A 21,730-nucleotide genomic window follows, 5' to 3' on the forward strand; every position below is an offset into this window, starting at 1 on the left:
CCTCATGAATCTGATTTTACATCCTCTTGGAAGAGAAGTGTCTCCACATAGATTCTGCTTCCGTACAAAGGGAATGTGTCTCGAGATCTTGCATCTTTGTGTTTATGGCGGTGGAAGTGGAAGAGCGTCCACCATCACTCTGGAGGCACAGAGCTGTTTTGGGGTTGAGGCCAACCAAATCAGGTGGAGTAGTTGCACCATCCAAAGCAAATTCTCTAAGGTTTTCTTCTTAAACAAAAGTTTAAGATAACCATAAGGTGACAGAATGGGAAACAATTGAAAGGAGGCGTTGCCAGGCGCCAGTGGCTCACGCCTGTCATCCTAGCTACTCAGGAGGCTGAGATCTGAGGATCGAAGTTCAAAACCAGCCCAGGCAAGAAAGCCTGTGAGAATCTTATCTCAAATAATCCACCAGAAGACCGGACGTGACACTGTGGCTCAAAGTGGTAGAGTAGTAGCCTTGAGCTGAAGAGCTCAGGGACAGCTCTCAGGCCCAAAGTTCAAGCCCAAAGTTCAATGACCAACGAAAGCAAGCAAGCAAGCAAGCAAGGAAGCAAGCAAGGAAGCAAGCAAGAAAGCAAGGAAGCAAGGAAGGAAGGAAGGAAGGAAGGAAGGAAGGAGAGAGGAAGGAAAGAAGGAAGGAAGATGCTGCTTGTCTTTATTGCATGTACCACACGAGAATGCCCCTGGCCTGCTGTTGTTCACCCCAGTGGAGGAGTACTAAGTAGGTGCTCTTAGGCATCTGCTCCCCCATAACTAAAGTGAGCAAGGTCTGTTCTCCTCCTGTCAGAGCCAACCTGTACTCAGGACCTGAGATGGAGAGCGCAGATAGTCATCAAGGCCTCAGAAGTAAACTGAAGTCTCTGGAATCCGTGCATGGGAAACCTGGAGAGAAGGACAGAGTTCGTCTAAGGCTGCTGTCCTGGATGCAAGCCCATTGGGATGGAGCAGGTGAGGACCCAAACAGACAGAGGGAGGGAAAAGGCTGGCAGCCAGGCCTTGTGACCTGGCACATGCCTGTGTGGGCAGGACCAGTCGCCATAGCTAGGTACATATAGCCCTGGGCCCCATCACCGTTCCAAGCTAGTGAGATCTCCAAATTGCTCACTATTTGCTGAAGGTAGACACTCACAGCGAATCATGAAAGGGCTCGTACCTCTTGTGCTGGTCCTTCTTGGCCTCTGCTTCTACGAAGGTGAGTATTATTTGTGAGCGCTCTAGCAAAGCACCTTGGTAAGCTCTCTTCTTAGAACACTTGATAAAACTGTTTCCCCATGGGGCTGGGCTAAGCAAGCAACCAGAATTGTAAATCACTAAAAGACTGCAGCTCATTTCATTAAAACCCTTACATTTCAGATGTTGAGGAGTCTGTCACAGCTGGCCGATTTTAGAAATGGTTTTTCCTTGCAGCTTCTTCTCTGACTCTGATTGTTGGAACTTGGATACTTCCCATCAATCATCTCTGGAGCCAAATGGGCAAATGTGCTGAGATTTCTTTTTTTAATTATAATTTTTGTAGCACTGATGCTTGTAGCTTGGACCAGGTGTAAATAGAGATGTGTTGTTAACAGTCTCAAAAAGCTCACTGGAGTCGAGTGTTGGTAGCTCACGCCTATAATCCTAGCTACTCAGGAGTCTGAGATCTGAGGATTAAAGCTTAAAGCCAGCCCCAGCAGGAAAGTCTGTGAGATTCTTATGTCCAATTAGCCATCAGAAAACTGAAGTGGCGCTGTGGCTCAAGTGTTAGAGTGAGTGCCTTGAATTGAAGAGCTGAGGGACAGCGCCCACGCCCCAAATTCAAGACCCCTGATAAAAATTAAAAAAAAAAAAGAAAAAAAGCTCACTGGAGCTGTGTGGCTTGTGGGATGACTAGAGAAGTCAGTATCCCAGAGCTAAGATGCTGAGCAAGAAATCTTTGGAATCAAAACCAAGCAGTCTCTGAGACTGAGCAAACCCCCCTTGGTGAGTAGGGTCAGCTTTCAGGACGTCCTGCCCGTCATGCTAACAGAACAAATGAATCACCAACATGATGATTTCTACTTTTCCAGAACTCATTCCTGCTGTCATTTAAACCATGCATGTGTGTATTCCATTCCCTATCAACACACTTGTGGCATTGATTTTTTCTAATGTTTCTATCAGAACCGAGACTTCATTTGGGACATTCACTCTTGCTTACCGCTTTTCTGCTCAAGGCTGGCACTCTACCACGTGAGCCACACCTCCAGGCCTAACTTTCTGGTAGATAACTTTCCGGTCGTTTCACAGATTTTCTTGCCTTGGTTGGCTTTGAACCATGATCCTCAAATCTGAGTGTGGAATTAACAGGCTTGAGCTACCAACACCAGTGTCTTTGACTATTGTTCTTCCTTGGCTTTCTGAATCTTACATTATTTCTCCACATTGTCCCTTTACAACCTCTCAAATACTTCTGTGAGTGTTGCTATTTAACAAGATATTCCAACAGAGACTAATAGGTTACTATTTGGGTACAAGGTTGCCTAACCCTGAGAGTAGCAAGGTATCTCTGCATGGTTCTGCAAATCTATCATACCAGCCACTCAGATGGCCAAAGCAGAAGTATGTGAGTTCAAGGCCATCCTAGATAACAATATAACAAATATAAATTTAAAAAAAACCTTGTTTGTGGAAATTTCCTCTATGAGCTAACAATATTGATTCATACTGTTCAGAATTCCAGGGTAGATAAGTAGGGAGTCCTGCTTTTCACCCTCTCTACATGTCTAGGCAGCATTGTGAATGAATAACACCTACTACAAATTTCTTTATCAACTATATAAGAAGTAGGAAATCCGCCAGATGGTAGCCCATGCCAGGAATCCTAACTACTCAAGAGGCTGAGATCTGAGATCACAGTTCAAAGCCACCCCAAGCAGGAAAGTCTGTGGGACTCTTGTCTCCAACTAACAAAAAAGCCAGAAGTGGAGCTGAGGCTCAAGTGGTAGAGCACTCAGATGGTACAGCCTTGAGAAGAAAAAGCAAACAAACAAACTCAGGGATAGCACCCAGGTTCTGAGTTCAAGCAACAAGCTTACTCATGTAACTGTAACCCCTCTATATGGTACTTTTACAATAAAAAAAAAGTCCTAGCTCTACCTTCTGGCTGTTTAAGCTTCATGATGCTGCCGCGGACCGGGTTTTGTCGGGACAACGGAGGATACCTAGGGGAGGAACCTGGAATAGGATGGGGAGATGGCAAACAGACAACTCACACACATTAGGAGTGGATGCTGAGTGCTGAGTGCTGAGTGCTGAGTGCTGAGTGCTGAGTGCGATTTAATGCAGAGGATAACAAACTTTTATAGCAAAAGTCTCCATAAGAAAGGGCAAAAGGTTACATACTCTTGCTGCAGGGCTTCATTCTTGGGCGGTCACCAGTTGGTCACCTGAAAGGCACTTGATTCCGGCTTATTTCTAAGAAATATAATGGGTTTCGATGTTTTGTCATCAACTAACCATTATCTTATTTCTATAGAGGCCTTAACTGTCCCATAAGATCTTTCCTGTTCCTTCTTTAATAGCAAGGTCACGGAGGCCTAGATCTAGCAAGTCTCTTAGTAAATGAAAGAGAGTAACAGGAAGTTCTTTCTCCTAAGTAGTTATCTCAGCAATTGCCATACATTCCTTCTGTTCTAGCTGCACCTATAGCTTCTTGCAAATCTCTTACAAACAATTCCTTCTGCTGAAGTGACTTTGTGAAACCCCCAATATTTACTTATGACTTGTCTACTAGCCTCCATAAGAGGGGTTTTAGGTTAGCACTTAACTCTGGTGAGTTAGTCATATTTTTAAGACACTCATCAGATATTGGAGTTGTCAACACTCTTAAGAAAGAACTTTGAATAAGGGAACGTTGACAATGAGTAAGTACAATGAACAGCAGAAACAGTAAAAGATTAATAGGCACTCTTATATAGTGAGGAAAAGAAAGGCAGAAACACATCTTTCCCAGGGGTTTGCCAGCCTTTTTCCAGGAGTAGGCCTCTTAGAAGCCCTATTCTCCAAGGTAGACTTCGGTGAAGTCCCAAAACTTGGAGATAGGTTTCTGTAAAGCCCCATTCTCTGAGGTAGACTTCGGTGAAGTCCCAAAACTCAGAGATAGGTCTCTGAAGCCCCTATCTTGGTCTGATAGATGGTTTCCCATGCTAAGCAGACTCCACTGGAGTCGGCGTGGCATGATGCCACCAAAGTCTTAGAATATCAGGGGAAGAAGATCAAAAACACTGAGGAACCCATCTAGTCAATAGTCCCAAGGCTTGGTAAAGGGAGAAATGAAACAGTTCCCAAAACTAAATTTCTTTTTACTCTCATTCCACAGCAAATGCCCTGGTCTGCCCAAGTCTTGTTTTTGAAAGTTACACCTTTATAACAGGCCCCAGTCTTGCATTAAGGCTTCAGCTTGAGTCATACAATGCACCTAAAGAAGCTGTGGAAGCAAAAATGGAAGTGAAGAAATGCATAGATGATATAAGCTTTGTGAAAAAAAAATATATTGAAGAAGTAATGGTAATTTCTTTTTCATTGCTATTAATATTATTTTTTTTGGGGGGGGGGGTCTGGTCGTGGGGCTTGAACTCTGGGCCTGGGCGCTGTCCCTCAGCTCTTCAGCTCAAGACTAGCGCTCTACCACTTGAGCCACAGCGCCACTCCCAGCTTTTTTCTTTTTGCTTATGTGGTGCTGAGGAATCGAACTCAGGGCCTCAGGCATGCAAGGTAAGCGCTCTACCACTCAGCCACCTTCCCAGCCCCGTGCTATTAATATTATTGTTCTTGCTGTTGTGTTATTAGGGGCTGAACTCGGGTCCTGGACACGGTCCCTGAGCTTCTTTGCTCAAGCCTAGCTCTCTACCACTTGAGCCACAGAGCCACTTCTGGCTTTTTCTGTGTATGTGCTACTGAGGAATCGAACCCAGGGCTTCATGCATGCTAGCATTCTACCACTAAGCCACATTCCCAGCCTTTTATTGCTATTATTAAGGAGTTTGTACAAAGGAGTTACACTTCCATCAGTCAGGTGATAAGTACAATGCTTCTTGGATATTGGCACCTCTTCATCAGCCCCTCTCCACATTTTCTCTCTCCCATCCTTACCCAGAAGTTAAATACTTCATTTTTTATATAATGTATATTGAATACAATGTCTGCATGACCTCACCCTTCCTCCCTCCATTCCTGTACCAGTGCTGGTCATTTCTTTCTCCTTTTTGCGTAAAGGTGTCTGCTCAGTCAGATAGTAAAGAATGAGGTTGGTCTGCCAACTACAGGAAACATAGATGGGAAGGTTTCCAAATACCTGGTCTTTCCTTGGGAAGTTCATCTTATAGCTACTCATGTGTCCATCACCTCTTTTTTTTTTTTTTTTTTTGTCGATCGTGGGCCTGAATTCTGGGCCTGAGCACTGTCCCTCAGCTCTTCAGCTCAAGGCTAGCACTCTATCACTTGGGCTACAAAGCCACTTCTGGTTTTCTAGTAGTTTATTGGAGATAAGAGTTTCATGGACTTTCCTGCCCAGGCTGGCTTTGAACCTTGATTCTCAGATCTCAGCCTCCTGAGTAGCTAGGATTACAGGAGTGAACCACCGGAGCTCAGCCCTGTGGTTTTGAACTTGGGAGTTTTGCTGAGGTTGAGTTCTGTCAGACTAGGGGATCACAGCCGTTGTCGTGTTTGCCAGAGTTGAAAAGATGTGCATGGGTGGGGACAGATGGGAAAGAGAGAGCTAGACTAGGGCTCTGTCCCAGTAAAGCTGGGATTGGATCTTTCTGCCCACCTCATGGGCTGAGATAAACTCCTCAAAACAAGGCTTTTCCAAAGCTCCTCTCATTCCTGTCCAACTCTCAGACCTGAGTCCTGCCATAGAGAAGAAGGGAAATTCTACTTTTATGACTTAGCAGAGGGAATCGAGACTGAACTGCTCTATCCTGATGGGGCCTCTCGCCGTTACATGAGCCTGAGTCATCTCAGAGTGTATTTACCTGATGCTAATAGAGATATTGACTTGTGTACATAAACAATAACTTTTTGTAATGGCATCCAATTTAATGGTTTGGGTTGGAGGTGGGGGGCAGAGTTTTGGGGGTTTTTGTGTTGTTTATTTTTTCTTTTTTTTTTAATCGATCATGGGGCTTAAGCTCAGGGCTTGGGCACTGTGGCTAAGCTTCAAGGTTAGTTCTCTACCACTCTGAACCACAGCTCTACTTCTGTGTGTTTGGTGGTTGATTGGGTAGAATAAGCTCACTGGGCTTTCCTGCCTGGGCTGGCTTTGAAATGCAAACCTCAGCTCTCAGCCTGCTGAGTAGCTATGATCACAGGCATGAGCCACCAGCGCCTGGCTCGTCACTTGGTTTTAAAAACATATTTGTGTGAGTGTGCGCACGCATGCGTGTGCATGTGCATGCATGCATACATATGTGTTCTCTTTATAACTTGTAAAATATTCTTCTTGACAACACTCACAAATAATTAAGTCCTGTTAACATCTCATCTGCAGATAGTATGACTTATTTTAACTTTGCTCTCTTTCAATTTCAGACAAAAATTGTGATCAGCTGTAATCTTTTAGAGCCGTAGGATTTCATCCTGGTGTTTACTGTCTTTCATGGATCCACCAATCTTCACCCCACAAAATGTAGAGGTTTCAATGTCTTGCTCCAATAAATCCCTTGCATTGCACATTTGTGTCAGTTTGTTATTATTCCACAGTATTGGGTGTTGGGTGGAGGAGATTTTGATCAAGGAATGACCCATTGTGTTGGTGAGAATCACCTTTGCAGACAAGTCCTATAACCAAGGCAAGCCTGGGCATTGGGAACTACAAGACAGGATACTGGCCTAAAATCATTCTGCATTACAATGCCAGTTTCACATTTCTATGTTCTTTCTTTCCTTTCCATACTTAACACTTTGACTATAATATGTTTTGGGGTTTTTGGTGGTGGTGGTGGTGGTGGTTGGTCATGGGTTTTGGACTCTGGGCCTGGGCGCTGTCCCTCAGCTCTTCAGCTCAAGGCAAGCACTCTACCACTTGATCCACAGCACCACTTCCAGTTTCCTGCTGGTTAATTGGAAATAAGAGTCTCAAGGACTGTCCTGCCCTGGCTGGCTTTGAACCTTGATCCTCAGATCTCAGCCTCCTGAGTGCCTAGGATTACAGGCATAAGCTACGGGCAACCAACAGACTATAATATGTTGTTTGGGAAAAGCTATTCTGCTCCAAGCTTTCTGAGTAGCTAGGTTTATACCAGGAAACACCTGGCACAATGGGGAAATGAGCTCACCACTTTCCATTCCTTCAATGTTAAGCAAAATGTGTAAATGCTCTGAGCTTCTTGGTAACACTGGTGCTTGGAGCTTTTAGCAAGAGGAAGTAGAAGAAAGGAGCCAGGTTAAGACCATCAGCAGCTCACTAAATTCATGACCGTGGATTTGTGCACATCAGAGGCTGAAGAGATTTAACTCAGCCACAGCTTCCAAATCTTCCATTTAAACACATTAAGAGTTCCAGCTGGGGTGGTGACTGGACAATCCAGTCCTGCAGAGCCAATATTCTGAATCACAAACCTTCAAACAGGCTCTGCGAATAAGTATAGCCTTGAGTGAGGAAGGTCAGCTTTCTGGGCATCCAGCCAGTAATGGTAATAGAACTAATGTAATCATCAACACAAAGATTTCTGTGTGTGTGTGTGTGTGTGTGTGTGTGTGTGTGTGTCTGTCTGTCTGTCTGTCTGTCTGTCTGTCTGTGTCTGTGTGTGTCTATGTGTGTCTGTGCTGTGTGTCTGTGTGTGTGTGTGTCTGTGGTGTGTGTGTGTGTAGGATTTATAGGCCTGAGCCATCAGTGCCCACTACTAGTTTTTGCAGAAGTAATCCTAGCTATTCTTCCAACTTTACAAAACACTGTGTATAGTCCCTGCCCTGGAATGAAACGTACCATGGCATTTTTCTTCCTTTATGTTCTGAATCTCCTCTTGTTTTTCCTTGTTGAATCTCCATAACTTCTTCAATATTCCCACAGTGTGATGCTGTTTGTCCCAGGCTCCCAAGATTGGTTGCTAGATAACATCTTAGCGAGTGCCAAAATCTTAAGGAAGAAAGGGAAGAGTCAGTGGCTCATAGCAGTTGAGACCTGTAGTTCCATCTATCGACGTTACTGAGGCAAGAAAAATCTTAGTTCAAGGACAGCCTAAATAACATGGTAGGACAAGTATGGATTTAAAAAAGAACACCAAAAACTGTGGAAGATTTGGCATATAAATCGTAAAAATGGATTCTTCCAGGACTTCCAGATTCTTCCTCTTCCTCTTACCCTCACTAGAGATCTAGATGTCATTGTCAAAGAAAATCACCTTTTTCAATTCCCTTTATAAGACAGGGAAAAGCAAGTCTGCCTTAACTGTGTGATCTTCAAGAACTCATGAGCCGGAGGGTCTGGGGCTGGCCACATAAATCCTGGGAGTCTTGTGTGTTCTCTTGTGTCAAGTCTTGTTAAAGGGGCAAATATAGACTTTTCCCTAAACTAACTTTTCATTCTATTCTTGTGCACAGCCAGTGCCACTGCCTGTCCAGATATTGCTAGTACCAAGTAGCTTAAATTTATAGGCTACTTAGGAAAACTTGCAGGAGCAACTTGGCAAATAGGATATACCACCGGAAGCTGTTGCAGCAAAACTACAAGTGAAAGGATGCATAGATACCCTACCTCTTGGAAACAGACACCTATTTGTAGAAATGATGGTGATTTCTTTCTCAACGCAGGGAGGTTTCTAGTCATTTAGCTAGGCAGGAATGAGGTTGACTGGATATCTATGGGGCACCCAGGTGAAGGGCACCTGAATTTCTGGTTAGGAAGCTAATACATGGCCACAGGGAGGAAGCTGATAGAACAGATGCCAAATTAAATCCATCTGCACACTGCATCATGTGTAGCACTTTTTCTAGGAACAATTTCCTGGATGGGATATTTCCAAGGAGAACTATGTCTGCAGAAGGAAAGTTTCTTTTTTTTTCTTGTCAGTTGTGGGGGCCTGGGCAATGTCCCTGAAATCTTCAGCTCAAGGCAAGCACTCTACCATTTGAGCCACAGCACCATGTCTGGGTTTCTGGTGGTTTTATTGGAGATAAGAATCTCATGTGGTTTCCTGCCCAGGCTAGCTTTGAACTGTGATGCTCAGATCTCAGCCTGCTGAGTAGCTCAGACTATGGGCCTGAGCCACCAGCACCCGGCTCAAAGAGGAAAGTTTCTAAGCCAGGCCCTTTTTTCTCTTAGCTTGGAGCATTTCTGAGGTTGAGCTCTACAACAAGAAGGGGATTGTAAACATCATGGCAGTTCACAGAAAGAGTTGAGAGTGGGGCTGGGAAGGTGGCTCAGTGGTAGAGCACTTGCCTTGCATGCTTGAGGCCCTGGGTTCGATTCCTCAGCACCACATAAGAAAAAGCCGGAAGTGGCGCTGTAGCTCAAGTGGTAGAGCGTTAGCCTTGAGCTGAAGGGCTGAGGGACAGCGCCCAGGCCCAGAGTTCAGGCCCCACGACCGGACCCAAAAAAAAAAAAAAAAAAGAGTTGAGAGTGGGAACCAGTGGGGAAAGTGGGCTAGAGTAGGTCAGAGCACCGTAATGGCAGCATTAGGTTGGCTGCCTATTTCCCTGGCTGGGAAACTTCACAAAGCATTGCTTTCCAACTCTTCCTTATCCCTGCCCAGGCCTTGGCCTTTGGTCTCTGACTGGAGAGGAAAGCAAATTCCACATGTATGAGATATTAGAGAAAAATAACTGAGGGCCAGGTACAGGTGGCTCACGCTTCTAATTCTAGCTATTCAGGAGGCTGAGAACTGAGGATTGCAGTTCAAACCAGCCTGAGCAGGAAAAGTCCATGAGACTCTTATCTCCAATTAACCACCTAAAATCTGGAAGTGTTGCTATGGCTCAAGTGGTATAGTACTCGCCTTGAGCTGAGGAGCTCAGGGATAGTGCCCAGGTCCAGAGTTCAAGCCCATGAATGACCAAAAAAAAACTAAATTCAATGCTTATCTAGCAAAATTAAGAAAATTGAGGGAAAGGGAGAACTAGGGAAGGAGGTGGAAGAATGATAAAAGCGTGACGTTGATCAAGATGCATTGTATTCATATCCTGTTTTGTTGAATGCAAACTCCTTTACACAACTACTTATAGACAATGAGCATGTATTTTTTAATTGTTTATTATTATAGAAGTGATGTACAGAGGATTTACAGTTATATAAGTCAGGTAAAGAGTACATTTCTTTTTGGACAATCTCACTCCTGTCGAGAGCCCTGCAGGGAGTCTCTCTGCATTGTTCCTTAAAGTCCGCATTCCATAAAACAAAATCACCCCCACTAAGGGTGGTGCGGGCCAGGAACTTCCAATCATTAGGGGTGAGCCAGCGCGCACTTTGGTTTTCTAACAAGGCTAACGTATAAGGGGCAGTCGGGCCATATTGGGCACATGCATTTTTTAAGCTTTTCAACAAACCGGAGGGTAAGCCTCTTATACTCTTGTTGGCCTTTTCCCTGGGTGGGTTGTTCCTCTTCATCCCCAGTATCCTGCTCTTCATCCTCCTTTTCCTCCTCTTCTGATTCATCCTCCTCACCCTCTGAGGTCCTATCTGTCTGGCTCCGAGTTACTGGAAAGGCGAGAACTGATTGATGGCCTGATCTAACCTTAATTTTATCAGGCGTTTTTGGAGTATCGGCCAAGGCCAGTATGCGGAGTTCATAATCAAGGGACCGCAGTTCTTTTAAAAGTTGAAGGTGTTCTCGCCTATGTTGAAGAGTCTCGTGTAAAGGTGCCAGGTTAGGTAAAGGGGAGGGAGAAAAAACATCTGGATCTGGAGGGGTAGTGGGCCCTTGAAGGGCTGGGCCACAAAAGGAAGGGATTTTCAGTAAATTGACCAGCAGTCATATCTAATACAACTGATGGGCAAGCCGAGGGGGGCCTAGAGGCATGTTGGAGAACCTCCTCTCCTGTTTTTACAAGTTTTAAAATTCCACTATCAAATAGAGAACCTTTTAAAACTTCATTAATCAAATTCCAATAGGAAAAGGCCGTAGCAGGAACCTTTTCTGAACCAAAGGTTTCATAATCTGTTAAATAATCTCCTACTCTTTGCCATCTTTTTGCATCTATGATTCCTACAAGTCCTCTATGAATGAGAAAAATAATTCTAAATCCTTTTTCTTAACCCGCGTTCCTCGTGTCTTGAAGGCCTCCCTGAGGTCTGACAGAAATAGATCATGTGATGATATTGCTTGTCCCATAGTGGGTCACTCACCATGCGCCGTCCCCACTCTCCTCCTGGATCTGTCTCTCGGCGGGGTCTGTCGAGGCGATCTCGCGATCTCGGACTGTACTTGGCCAAGTTTTCCCGGAGGACGGCGTTCCTTCCTCAGTCAGAGGCTCGTGCCCCACGTTGGGCGCCAGTTGTCCCGACCCGCAGGACTTCAACCAGGGCAGTGAACCTAACCGAGAAGGAATGAAGGGACAAGAGACACGAAGAAGGACAGCAAGACAAGGATTCTGATCAAGCTGCCAAATTTTATTTTTCACACAGGGGTATTTATATGCTTAGAATAAGGAAGCTTTTTCATTGGGCGTAGCAGCTGCAGGATGCTTGCTTAGGGCAATGTGAAAAGGTGGTCAATAGCAGCTACCTGGTCTTTGTTTGGGGCAGGATGCAAAGACCAGATTCTGTAAATAGCCTTGAGAGATGTTCCAGCGAGATAGTCAAGCTTATCATGCAGAGAGACTCCCTGCAGGGCTCTCGACACACTCCTTCCCTCATACTCTCTCAGTTTTTAAAATAATTTTTAAAACACCATCTTTCTGTGGCAATTTGCAGAAGAATTAAAGTGAAATCACTCTTTAAAAAATCACTTCTGCCGGGCGCTGGTGGCTCATGCCTGTAATCCTAGCTACTCGGGAGGCTGAGATCTGAGGATTGCAGTTCAAAGCCAGCCTGGGCAGGAAAAGTCCATAGACTCTTATGTTCAATAAACCACTCAGGGAAGCGGCGCTGTGGCTCAAGTGGTAGAGCACTAGCCTTGAGCTGAGGAGCTGAGGGACAGCACGCAGGCCCAGAGTTCAAGCCCCACAACAGATTAAAAAAATCACTTCTGCGGGAATACTATTATCAATGGCAAGCCTGAAGATTGAGCACCACAAGATAGACCTGTGCCCCCCCCCCATCACTGTACATTGCACATCAGTTTCCCATTTCTGTAGTCAGAAGTGAAAAGGATGGGAGACTGATATAAATGACTGACATTACCCTAGACACTGTGTGAGGTCAAGTCTTGGTATTGTACCATGGACAGCCTGTCAATCTCCTTGAGTTCTGCTTTCAATACCTTGCCCCTTCACTCTAGTTTATGACCCTATGAAAAGCTTCATAGGCTGGAGACAAAACCCAGCATTGGTCGCAAGGCTAACTAGACTTCCAAGGGACTTCTCCATTGAAGGGCAGATTTCAAGCCTCCTCCATGTGATTCTGTGACTGAGTGGAGTCTGGGTGAGAAAGAACAGACAAACCTGTCAGACCATCGGGAATAATGAAACATTTTTAAAGGCAACTGGAAAGCACATAAAACAAAAAGGCCACCCATAGAAAAGTAGGAAACAAGCTGGGCACTCGTGCCTGTAATCTTAGCTACTCCAGAAAATGAGACCTGGAAGTTTGCAGTCTGAAGCCAGCCTGGGCAAAAAGTCTATAAATCTCCATCACTGATTAATCAGTAAAACATCATATCAGAGACATGGCTCAAAAGGTAAAGTGTCAGACTGGGAAGGTGGCTCAGTGGTAGAGTGCTTGCCTTGCATGCATGAGGCCCTGGGTTCGATTCCTCAGCACCACATAAGCAAAAAGAAAAAAGCCAGAAGTGGCGCTGTGGCTCAAGTGGTAGAGCACTAGCCTTGAGCTGAAGAGCTGAGGGACAGCGCCCAGGCCCAGAGTTCAGGCCCCATGACCGGACCCAAAAAAAAAAAGAAAGAAAGAAAGAGAGAGAGAGAAGGAAGGAAGAAAGGTAGGAAAGTAGGAAGGAAGGAAGGAAAGAAAGAAAGAAAGAAGGAGGGAGGGAGGGAGGGAGGGAGGGAAGAAAGGTGGGGAGAAGAAGGGAAAAAAGAAAAAAAGAGAGGAAGAAGGAAAGGAGAGGAGGAAGGAAGGAAGGAAGGGAGGGAGGGAGGGAGGGAAGGGAGGGAGGGAGGGAGGGAGAGATGAAAGAAAAGGAGAGAAAAAAGAGAAGAGAAAAGGAACAATTAAAAAAGAAAGCAAAACACCTCAACATAATGACTTCTTTCTAAGCTTGGTGACTATCTCAAATAGATGTTTACCCAAAAGCAAATTCTGCCCCCAGAGCATGTTTTCAGTACTGCAAGCAGCATAGCCATTTGATTTTACCAGGAAGAAAGTTACACAGGTTATGAACTTGAACAGTTTTGAAGTTAGATGAGAAAATGAGGGAGACTTAAGAAAGTGTACCATGGGTTGCTGAGAAAAATGTATATTCAGACACTGCTGGGTGGAATATTCTGTAGATGTCTGCTAGGTACAGTTGGTCAATACCGTTATGAAAACTCTGAGGCCTCTGCTGAGATTTTGCATGGATGATCTAGCTACTGTTGACATGGTGTGTTTAAATCTCCAGTGATCTATGTGTTTGGATCTATGTGTGTTTTTAGGTCAGCTAATGTTTGTTGGGTGAAGTTGGGAGCACCAGCATTTGGTACCTAGATGCCAAGAACTGTTATGTCTTCCTGATAGACAGTTCTCCTTATCAATATGAAGTATTCTTCTTTGTCTCTTCTAATGAGGTTTCATTTGCTTTGTCAGTTATCTCTATTGCTACTACAGGAAGACTTTGTTCTAGCCTTTACCTTGAGTAGTATTTTCTTTTCCTTTCCTTCCTTCTTTTTATGCTGGTACTAAGGCTTCTCCCTGATTTTGTTTTTTGCTCGAGGCTTACTCTCTACACTTGAGTGACAGCTCCACTTCCAGCTTTTTGGTGATTACATGGAGATAAAGGTTTCACAAACTGTCCTGCCAGGCTGGCTTCAAACCATGATCTTCAGATCTCAGCCTCCTGAGTAGCTAGGATCACAGGCATTGTAAAACCAAGAACGTCACCAATGTAAAAGCAAAGGAGTCTTTATTGCAAGCTCGAACTTGGTCCCCCGCGTACAGGGCAGCAGCCCAATGACGCTGAGAGGCCCCGAGCCCAGGGTTACAGCACTTTTTATACACTTTTTAGGGAGGACAGGGACTTTAACATAATTGGTGTGCTACAAAACAGGGAAAGGACCAGAAAGAAACAGGTTGTTATGGCTGACGTACTTTAAACTGGTTGGCTTGCACCACAGGGGAGTCTCAAGGAGGCACATGCTAAACTGCAGGGTTCCTTTCTTAAACAAACACCACCTACAGCCTGACTGCGGGGGTCACCATGCCCTCCAGCACCTGCCTGAGGTTTTCCCAAGGATTGTTCCTGTTCCTAGTCGCTTCTTCTGTTCATTCCCAGGTCAGGCTCATGGTCAGCTGCATAACTCATACCTCAGAAGATGACCGCTAGCTCAAGATGGAGTTACCCAGGCCTCATCAGCATAAGCCACCAGCACCTGCCCAGAACTTTCTTATTCATCCCCACCGCCCCCCACATCAGTGACTCATCTAGCCCCAACCTAGATTCCCACACCCTCTATCCCACCCCAATCCTGCTCAATATGACTGCAGAGGACTGATTTGGGTTTTCCCCATGACCATAAATATATGTAAATACCAGAGCTAGGTGACAGATAGGGATCTAGTTTCCATTCTCTACATGTGGATATTGTTTTTCTAACATCATTTGTTGAAGAAGCTGTCTTGTTTTTCCATCCTATGTTTTTGGTACCCTTATCAAATATTAGATGGCTGTGCATCTGTGGGTTTATTTCTGTATTTTCTATTGTTTCCCTGGTCCTTGAGCCTGTTTTCATGCCAGTAGCAAGTTGTTTTCATCACTGCACCTATGTAGTAGAGTTGGAAGTCCAGAGCTGTTATACTTCCAATGCTACTTTTTCTGCCCAGGATGGTTTGTGCGATTCAGGGCCTCTTACGATTTTATGTGAATTTTTGGATTGTTTTCTCTATCTCAGTGAAGAATAATGTTGGAATATTGGGATTTTGATAGGTATTGCATTGAATTTGCAAATCGTTTTGGACAGTGTTGCCATTTTCATGATATTAAGTCTACCAGTCCAGGAGTACAGGGTCTTTCCACTCCTTACTGTCATCTTCAATGTCTTTCTTCAAAATTGTATTTATTTTTTTTTTGAGAGCTTTTCTCATAAGAGGATATTGGATCTTGTTAGAGGATTTTTTTCTGCTGTATTGAGATGATTGTGTGATTCTTGTCTTGGGATCTGTTGATATTACATTATTGATTTACACATTGGCTCATCTATAAGAAGAAAATCACTTGATTATAGTGTATGATTTTTATTAGTTATTTGTCTAGGTTGCCCAGTATTTTATTAAAAAGTTTTACAACTATGCTTATCAAAGAGATAGGTCTATAGTTAGTTCTCTTCTTTAGTTGACTTTCTGTCTGGTTTGAGGATAACTCTAATGCTAGCTTCATAGATTGAATTTGGTAGTGATCCTTTCTTTTGCATTTCATGAAATACTTTTGAGAAGCATCAGCTTCAAAGGCCTTATAAGATTCAGCTGTGCTGGGTGCCAGTGGCTCATGCTTGTAATCCTAGCTACTCAAGAGGCTAAAATCTGAGGATTGCAGTTCAAAGCCAGCCTGGGAAGTCTGGGAGACTCTTATCTCCAATAAACCACCAGAATACCAGAAGTGGCACTGTGGCTCAAGTGGTAGAGTGCTAGCCTTGAGCTGAATTGCTGAAAGAGCACTTAGGCCCAGAGTTCAAGCCCCATGACCGACCAAAAAATAAATAAATACAAGATTCAGCTGTGAAGCCATCAGGATCTGGACTTTTCTTTGTCGGGAGGTACTGCACTGCCATTTCAATTTCACTACTTTTTTAAATCTGCTTAGGTGGTTTATATAAAGAGATCAAAATACTAAAAAATGGTAAACCAGGGCAGAGAAATAAAAATTATAAAGTACAAAGCTTCTGCAGCAGAACAGATGACAAGGAAGACAGATACTTGAAGATTTAGATGCACTAGAGAAAGAAAGTAAACAGACGAAACAAACAAACAAGCCAAGAAGCAAGAACGGAGTCTGCAAGAAGTATAGACATCAATTAAAAGACCAAATTCGTGGCTGAGAGGTATTGGAAAGGGAAGAGCAGAAGCTCTAAAGGTATAGGAAATATTTTCAACAGAATACTAGAAGAAAACTTCCCAAATCTTGAAAAAGAGAAGCCTATCCTGGTACAAGAAGCTTTTAGAGCTTAGAGTCTGCACCTTACTGTCCCTGAACTCTTTCACTCAAGGCTAACCCTTTACCACTTTGAGCCACAATGCCACTTATGGTTTTCTAGTGACTAATTGGAGATAAGAGTCTCATGGACTTTCTGCCCAGGCAGGCTTTTAACCATGATCCTCAGATCAGAGCTTAGGATTTCAGGCATGAGCCACCAGTGCCCAGCAAAAATATGTTTTCTATTCTGGTTTTTGTGGAGGAAGACATCAAGAAAAATACAGCACACATTCATAAGAGCCAATTAATTACCAAAATAGTGTGCCATCTAGACACAGAAGTCATTAAGAGCAAAACAAGGGTTAGGAAGGTTTGGCTTAGTGGTAGAGTGCTTGCCTAGCATTCATGAAGCCCTAGGTTCAATTCCTCAGTACCACATAAACTGAAAAAGCTGGAAGTGGCACTGCTGCTCAAGTTGTAGAGTGCTAGCCTTGAGCAAAAGAAGCTCAGGGACAGTGCTCAGGCCTGGAAAAAGACAGAGACAGGGACAGACAGAGAGAGAGAGAGTTGCGGGGGAGAGCCAGGCACTGGTTTGCAGTACTAGGGTTTGCACTCAGGGCTTCCTGCTTTCTATACAGGTGCTATACCACTGAGTCACACCACCAGCCCCCCCAAAAAGTATATGCCTAAAAATGAATAAATAAGAACTTTACTCTGATTTTACTTCCCACAGAGACCTAATTCCATCCTCGCTAAGCAATTGGACTTTAATAATTTTGTAATTCATCTGCTCTGTTCTTAATATGCCTTGTCCATGGGATGTTCTCTGTTAGGAAAGGAAAGTGAGAAGACAGGGACCACAACAGACCAGACCATCGCTGCAGAAGGGAGCCAAGTTCCATCAAGCCGTCAGAGATAAGAGGAGCACAGAGGGTCTAAGTATAGCAAAATGAGGAAGTTATTAGTTGTAAAATGGGACCGCTCCTGCAGACAGTCTTCACCAGGGGCAACAGGTACTTTTAGAAAGGGTCAAGGCTGAGGTCTTTCTGAGAACTGGCTCCAGAGGGGTGGGGGTCAGTGGGCCAGGAAGGCAGCCATTGGATTATGAGAGCAAGATGGATTCTCATCATGTTCCCCGGAAGAATTGTTACCTTTCATCTCCCCATCTTTAAAAACATTCTGTCTGTGTGGCACTCAACCCTATGATTCCAAAAATCATACTTGGATCATCTCATGTCCACTATGCTTCCTCACAGAAATGGCACTAACAGAAATGTCCCTAACTCCAGGCTCAAGTGTCAGAGCATCTGCCTACTAAATGGGAGGTTTTGAGTTCAATACCCAGTGCTATCAGAGCTGTGACATCGATTGAGATGCATTGTACTCACAAACTGACATGTTGAATAAAAACTCCTTTGAGGGGCTGGGAAGGTGGCTCATGGTAGAGCACTTGCCTTGCATGCCTGAGGCCCTGGGTTCGATTCCCCAGCACCACATAAGCAAAAAGAAAAAAAGGGAGAGAGTTCTCAAGATGGCGACGGGGCAGTAGGGAAACGCCACAGCTCTCTCCAACCAAAAAGAGAGTTCGAGTTCCAACCTTTAATCTCCCCAAGAGACCGACAACAACAAAAAGACGAACACTCAGAGAAAAACCAGAGGTGGAAAATAACAAAAAAAGAAAGAGAGGAAAAGAAGAATTTCAGAACAGAGAAGAGCGAAGACCCCTCCCCCAACCTTTACTGGCCGCGCGGCAGTGCGCCAAGCCACCGGCCAGCCGGCCCGGCAGGGGCTGCCGGAGCCACAGAGACACAGGGGGCTGCTTGCAGATCACCAGGTACCGGATTGCAGAACAGCGGATCGCCAGGAACAGAGAAACCTACCAGCCGGGAGTCTCCAGGAGGATCCCACCCCACCCATCACTCTCCACCGGAGCGGAGAGGCTCCATCCCGCCAAAGCCGCCCGGCACCAGCAGCGCCACAAAGGGACCTGTCGCGATCGCAACGACCCGGCGGGGGGCCGCCCAACCCAGCCCGCAACCACCCCAACTGAACTCGGACTGCAACAACAACTGACGGACTGCAACAACAACTGACGACCTACAGGGTGAGTACCCATCAGGGGACAGGGAATCCATCAAGGGAGACCAGAGCTGGAGGGAATCCCCAGACCCTGACCTAGACTCCCTACCCCAACACCCGGACCACAGGACCCACTAAAACTGGGAACTGTTCGAGAGCCCCACCAGCCGGTGGAGCACACTCTGCTGGCCAGGCCAGAGCAAGAGCGCCCCGGGAAGGGAGCTTAAATGCTCAAGCCAGGAACAGTGCCCCTGGGTCAAGACTACCAACAGTAGAAGAAATTTGAACTGTGTCCTCCAGGCTGCATAACCAAGGTGGTATACACATTAGCACAGGCCTAACGAGCGCGCTCCAGGCTGGGGCCGGAACCAGGCCAGGGGACCGGCGCCTGAACAAAGCAAAAAGGGTCAGAAGTGGGGCTGTGGCTCAAATGGTAGGGTGCCAGCCCTGAGCTGAAGAGCTGAGGGACAGCACCCAAACCTAGAGTTCAAGCCCACAACCAGCCCAAAACAAACAAAAACACATCAGGAGCCCATAGCAGACTCCAGTATTTGGGAGAGTGCATCCAGAGCATCTGATCTTCCCAAGAGCACCCGCAGGAGCAAACACAAGCAGTCTAGGCTGCTCAACCCTTCCAAAGGCGGGAAATGCTACAGCAGAGAGCTGAGAATCCTAAGTGAATAGCAGCTGGAAATAGGCTCCCAACAGAATCCAGATCAGACACAGACTCTCTCTACCAATAGAGAATCAGCAACCAAGCAAAGACAGACACACCAAAACAAGATTGAAGAGCAGTCTCCTGAACCCCCATGCGAAAATCACAGAGAAAAATCACAAGGTTTACCACTACCCAGGACAGCAAGCTCACCTCAAAAGCCAGCAGCCACGCAGGGGAGAGCCCCAGTGGGAGCAAAGCAGGAATGGAAGACAAAAACTACATCCAAGGGTTGCTGGAGGCAATGACTCAAGAAATAAAGCGAGAAATGGATCAGAAATTGAAAGAGCACAAGGATGAACTATCAAAAGATATACAGGATATCAAACAAAAATTGGATGCAAAAATAGAAGCTGCACAAACCTCAGTAAGAAGTGAGATAAACGCCAAATTAGAGGTAATGCATACTGATATCACCTCATTGAGAGGTGAGATCAGTACTCTGAGAACCAACATTGAATCCATAAAGGGATCCATTTCCATCATGCAAACCACAATAGAAGCCACGGTCAACAGAGTGAATGAAATGGAAGGTAGAGTGTCAGATACAGAAGACAGAATACACCAACTGGACCAAAAAGTGACAGATATGGAAAAATCACTCAAATTAAACCAAAGGGAAATTCAAGAGCAAGCAGATAATGCTAAAAAATTTAACCTTCGCATAATCGGAGTGGACGAAGGTGAGGAATTCCAGAGCAAGGGAATGCAACACCTATTTAACAAGATAGTCAATGAAAATTTTCCCCACCTCAAAAACGACCATCTTAACTACATCACAAAAGCTTATCGAACACCCAACAAGCAAGATCCCAGGAGAAACACTTCTAGGCACATAATAGTAACAATGATGGATCTGAATAATAAGGAAACAATCCTGCATGCAGCAAAAATGAAGAAGGAGCTATACTACAACGGGAAAAAAATTAGAATCACTGCAGATCTCTCCACACAAACAATGAATGCAAGAAAAGCCTGGGAAAGCACCATACGAGCCCTGAGAGCCAATAACTGCCAACCCAGACTGATATACCCGGCAAAGCTAGCATTCACATTCGATGGAGAACTGAAAACTTTTAATAGCAAAGAAAAACTAAATGAATACATAAACATTAAGCCAGCATTACAAAGAATTCTAAGAGGGGGGACACAACCTGAAGAAAGCAACCAGGAACTGGGACCTGCCCCAAACAGGCATTACTCAAAGTCTAACTGAGCAAGCACAGGAGGAAAGGAAAGAAGAAAAACTTAGGAAAACGGAATGGCAGGGACAACAATGCATCTCTCTATACTTTCTCTTAATATAAATGGGCTGAATTCGCCAATTAAAAGAAAACGAACTGAGGACTGGATCAGAAAACAAGACCCATCCATCTGTTGCCTTCAGGAGACCCACCTCTCAGCCAAACATACAAACAAACTCAGAGTGAAGGGGTGGAAAAGGATCTACCAATCAAATTCCCCCAATAAGAAAGCAGGTGTAGCTATCCTGATATCTGACAAAATAAACTTTTCATTAAAATCAGTACAGAAAGACAAGGACGGACATTACATATTAATAAAGGGAACAATCCAAGAGGAGGATATAACCATCATCAACTTATATGCCCCAAATATCGGTGCACCCAGATATGTTAAACAAATGCTCTCAAACTTACAGAATAAAATAGATCCCAATACGATAATACTAGGAGACTTTAACACGCCACTCTCACCAAAGGACAGGTCTACCAACCAGAGGATTGGCAAAGAAGCTACCGAATTAAGTGAGGCCATACTTCAAGCGGAATTAACTGACATCTACCGAGTATTTCACCCTAAAACAACACAGTACACATTCTTCTCAGCAGCTCATGGAACTTTCTCCAAAATAGACCATATCATAGTTCATTCAAGGAACTTAAGCAAATACAAAGGGATCGACATAATCCCCTGTATCCTATCTGACCACAGTGGAATCAAGCTAGCTCTCAATAACAAAGCATACCGCAGAAATTTCTCTAATACATGGAAATTGAACAGCACACTCCTTAACAAGGCCTGGGTAACAGAAGAGATCAGAGAAGAAATAAAGCATTTCCTAGAACTCAATGAAAATGAAAACACCTCACAAAGAAACTTGTGGGACACAGCAAAAGCAGTCCTGAGGGGCAAATTTATTGCCCTCAGTGCCCACATCAAGAGAATGGAGACAGACCAAGTAAATAATCTCATGTTGCAACTAAAACAGCTAGAAAAACAAGAAAAAATGGGACCTAAAGCTACTAGACGAAGCCAGATAACCAAATTGAGAGCAGAGATTAACCAATTAGAAAATCAGAAAACCATAACCAAAATAAACCAAACAAAAAGCTGGTTCTTTGAAAAAATAAACAAAATTGATGGCCCGTTGGCAAGATTAATTAAAAAAAGAAGAGAGGAAACCCATATTAATAGGATTAGGGATGCCACGGGAAACATCACAACACGTACCCAAGATATCCAAACAATTCTAACAGACTACTTTCAAAAGCTATACTCTCTAAAGGAAGAAAATCTGGCGGAA

At 44.5% G+C, this 21,730-nt stretch overlaps 1 protein-coding gene across 1 annotated transcript; it reads left to right on the top strand.

Annotated features, from left to right (window-relative positions):
* The first annotated feature begins 1,115 nt into the window (after window positions 1–1,115).
* On the top strand, window positions 1,116–5,265 carry LOC122104843 (secretoglobin family 1D member-like). The gene is made up of 3 exons (XM_042675789.1): window positions 1,116–1,195; window positions 4,340–4,527; window positions 5,236–5,265. The coding sequence occupies exons 1-3, from the start codon at window positions 1,141–1,143 to the stop codon at window positions 5,263–5,265; spliced, it is 273 nt and encodes a 90-aa protein (XP_042531723.1). The 5' UTR covers window positions 1,116–1,140.
* Window positions 5,266–21,730: the final 16,465 nt, after the last annotated feature.

This window comes from Dipodomys spectabilis, unplaced genomic scaffold (genome assembly GCF_019054845.1).
Source record: "Dipodomys spectabilis isolate Male_0828 unplaced genomic scaffold, ASM1905484v1 ptg000030l, whole genome shotgun sequence".
NCBI lineage: Eukaryota > Metazoa > Chordata > Mammalia > Rodentia > Heteromyidae > Dipodomys > Dipodomys spectabilis.

Excerpts from the sequence above, each read along its gene's own strand:
- LOC122104843 (XM_042675789.1), top strand. The coding sequence starts at position 1,141 with ATGAAAGGGCTCGTACCTCTTGTGCTGGTCCTTCTTGGCCTCTGCTTC. Across the intron at positions 1,196-4,339 it reads TGGCCTCTGCTTCTACGAAG|CAAATGCCCTGGTCTGCCCA; the intron begins GTGAGTATTATT and ends CTCATTCCACAG. Across the intron at positions 4,528-5,235 it reads AATATATTGAAGAAGTAATG|GTGTCTGCTCAGTCAGATAG; the intron begins GTAATTTCTTTT and ends TTTTGCGTAAAG.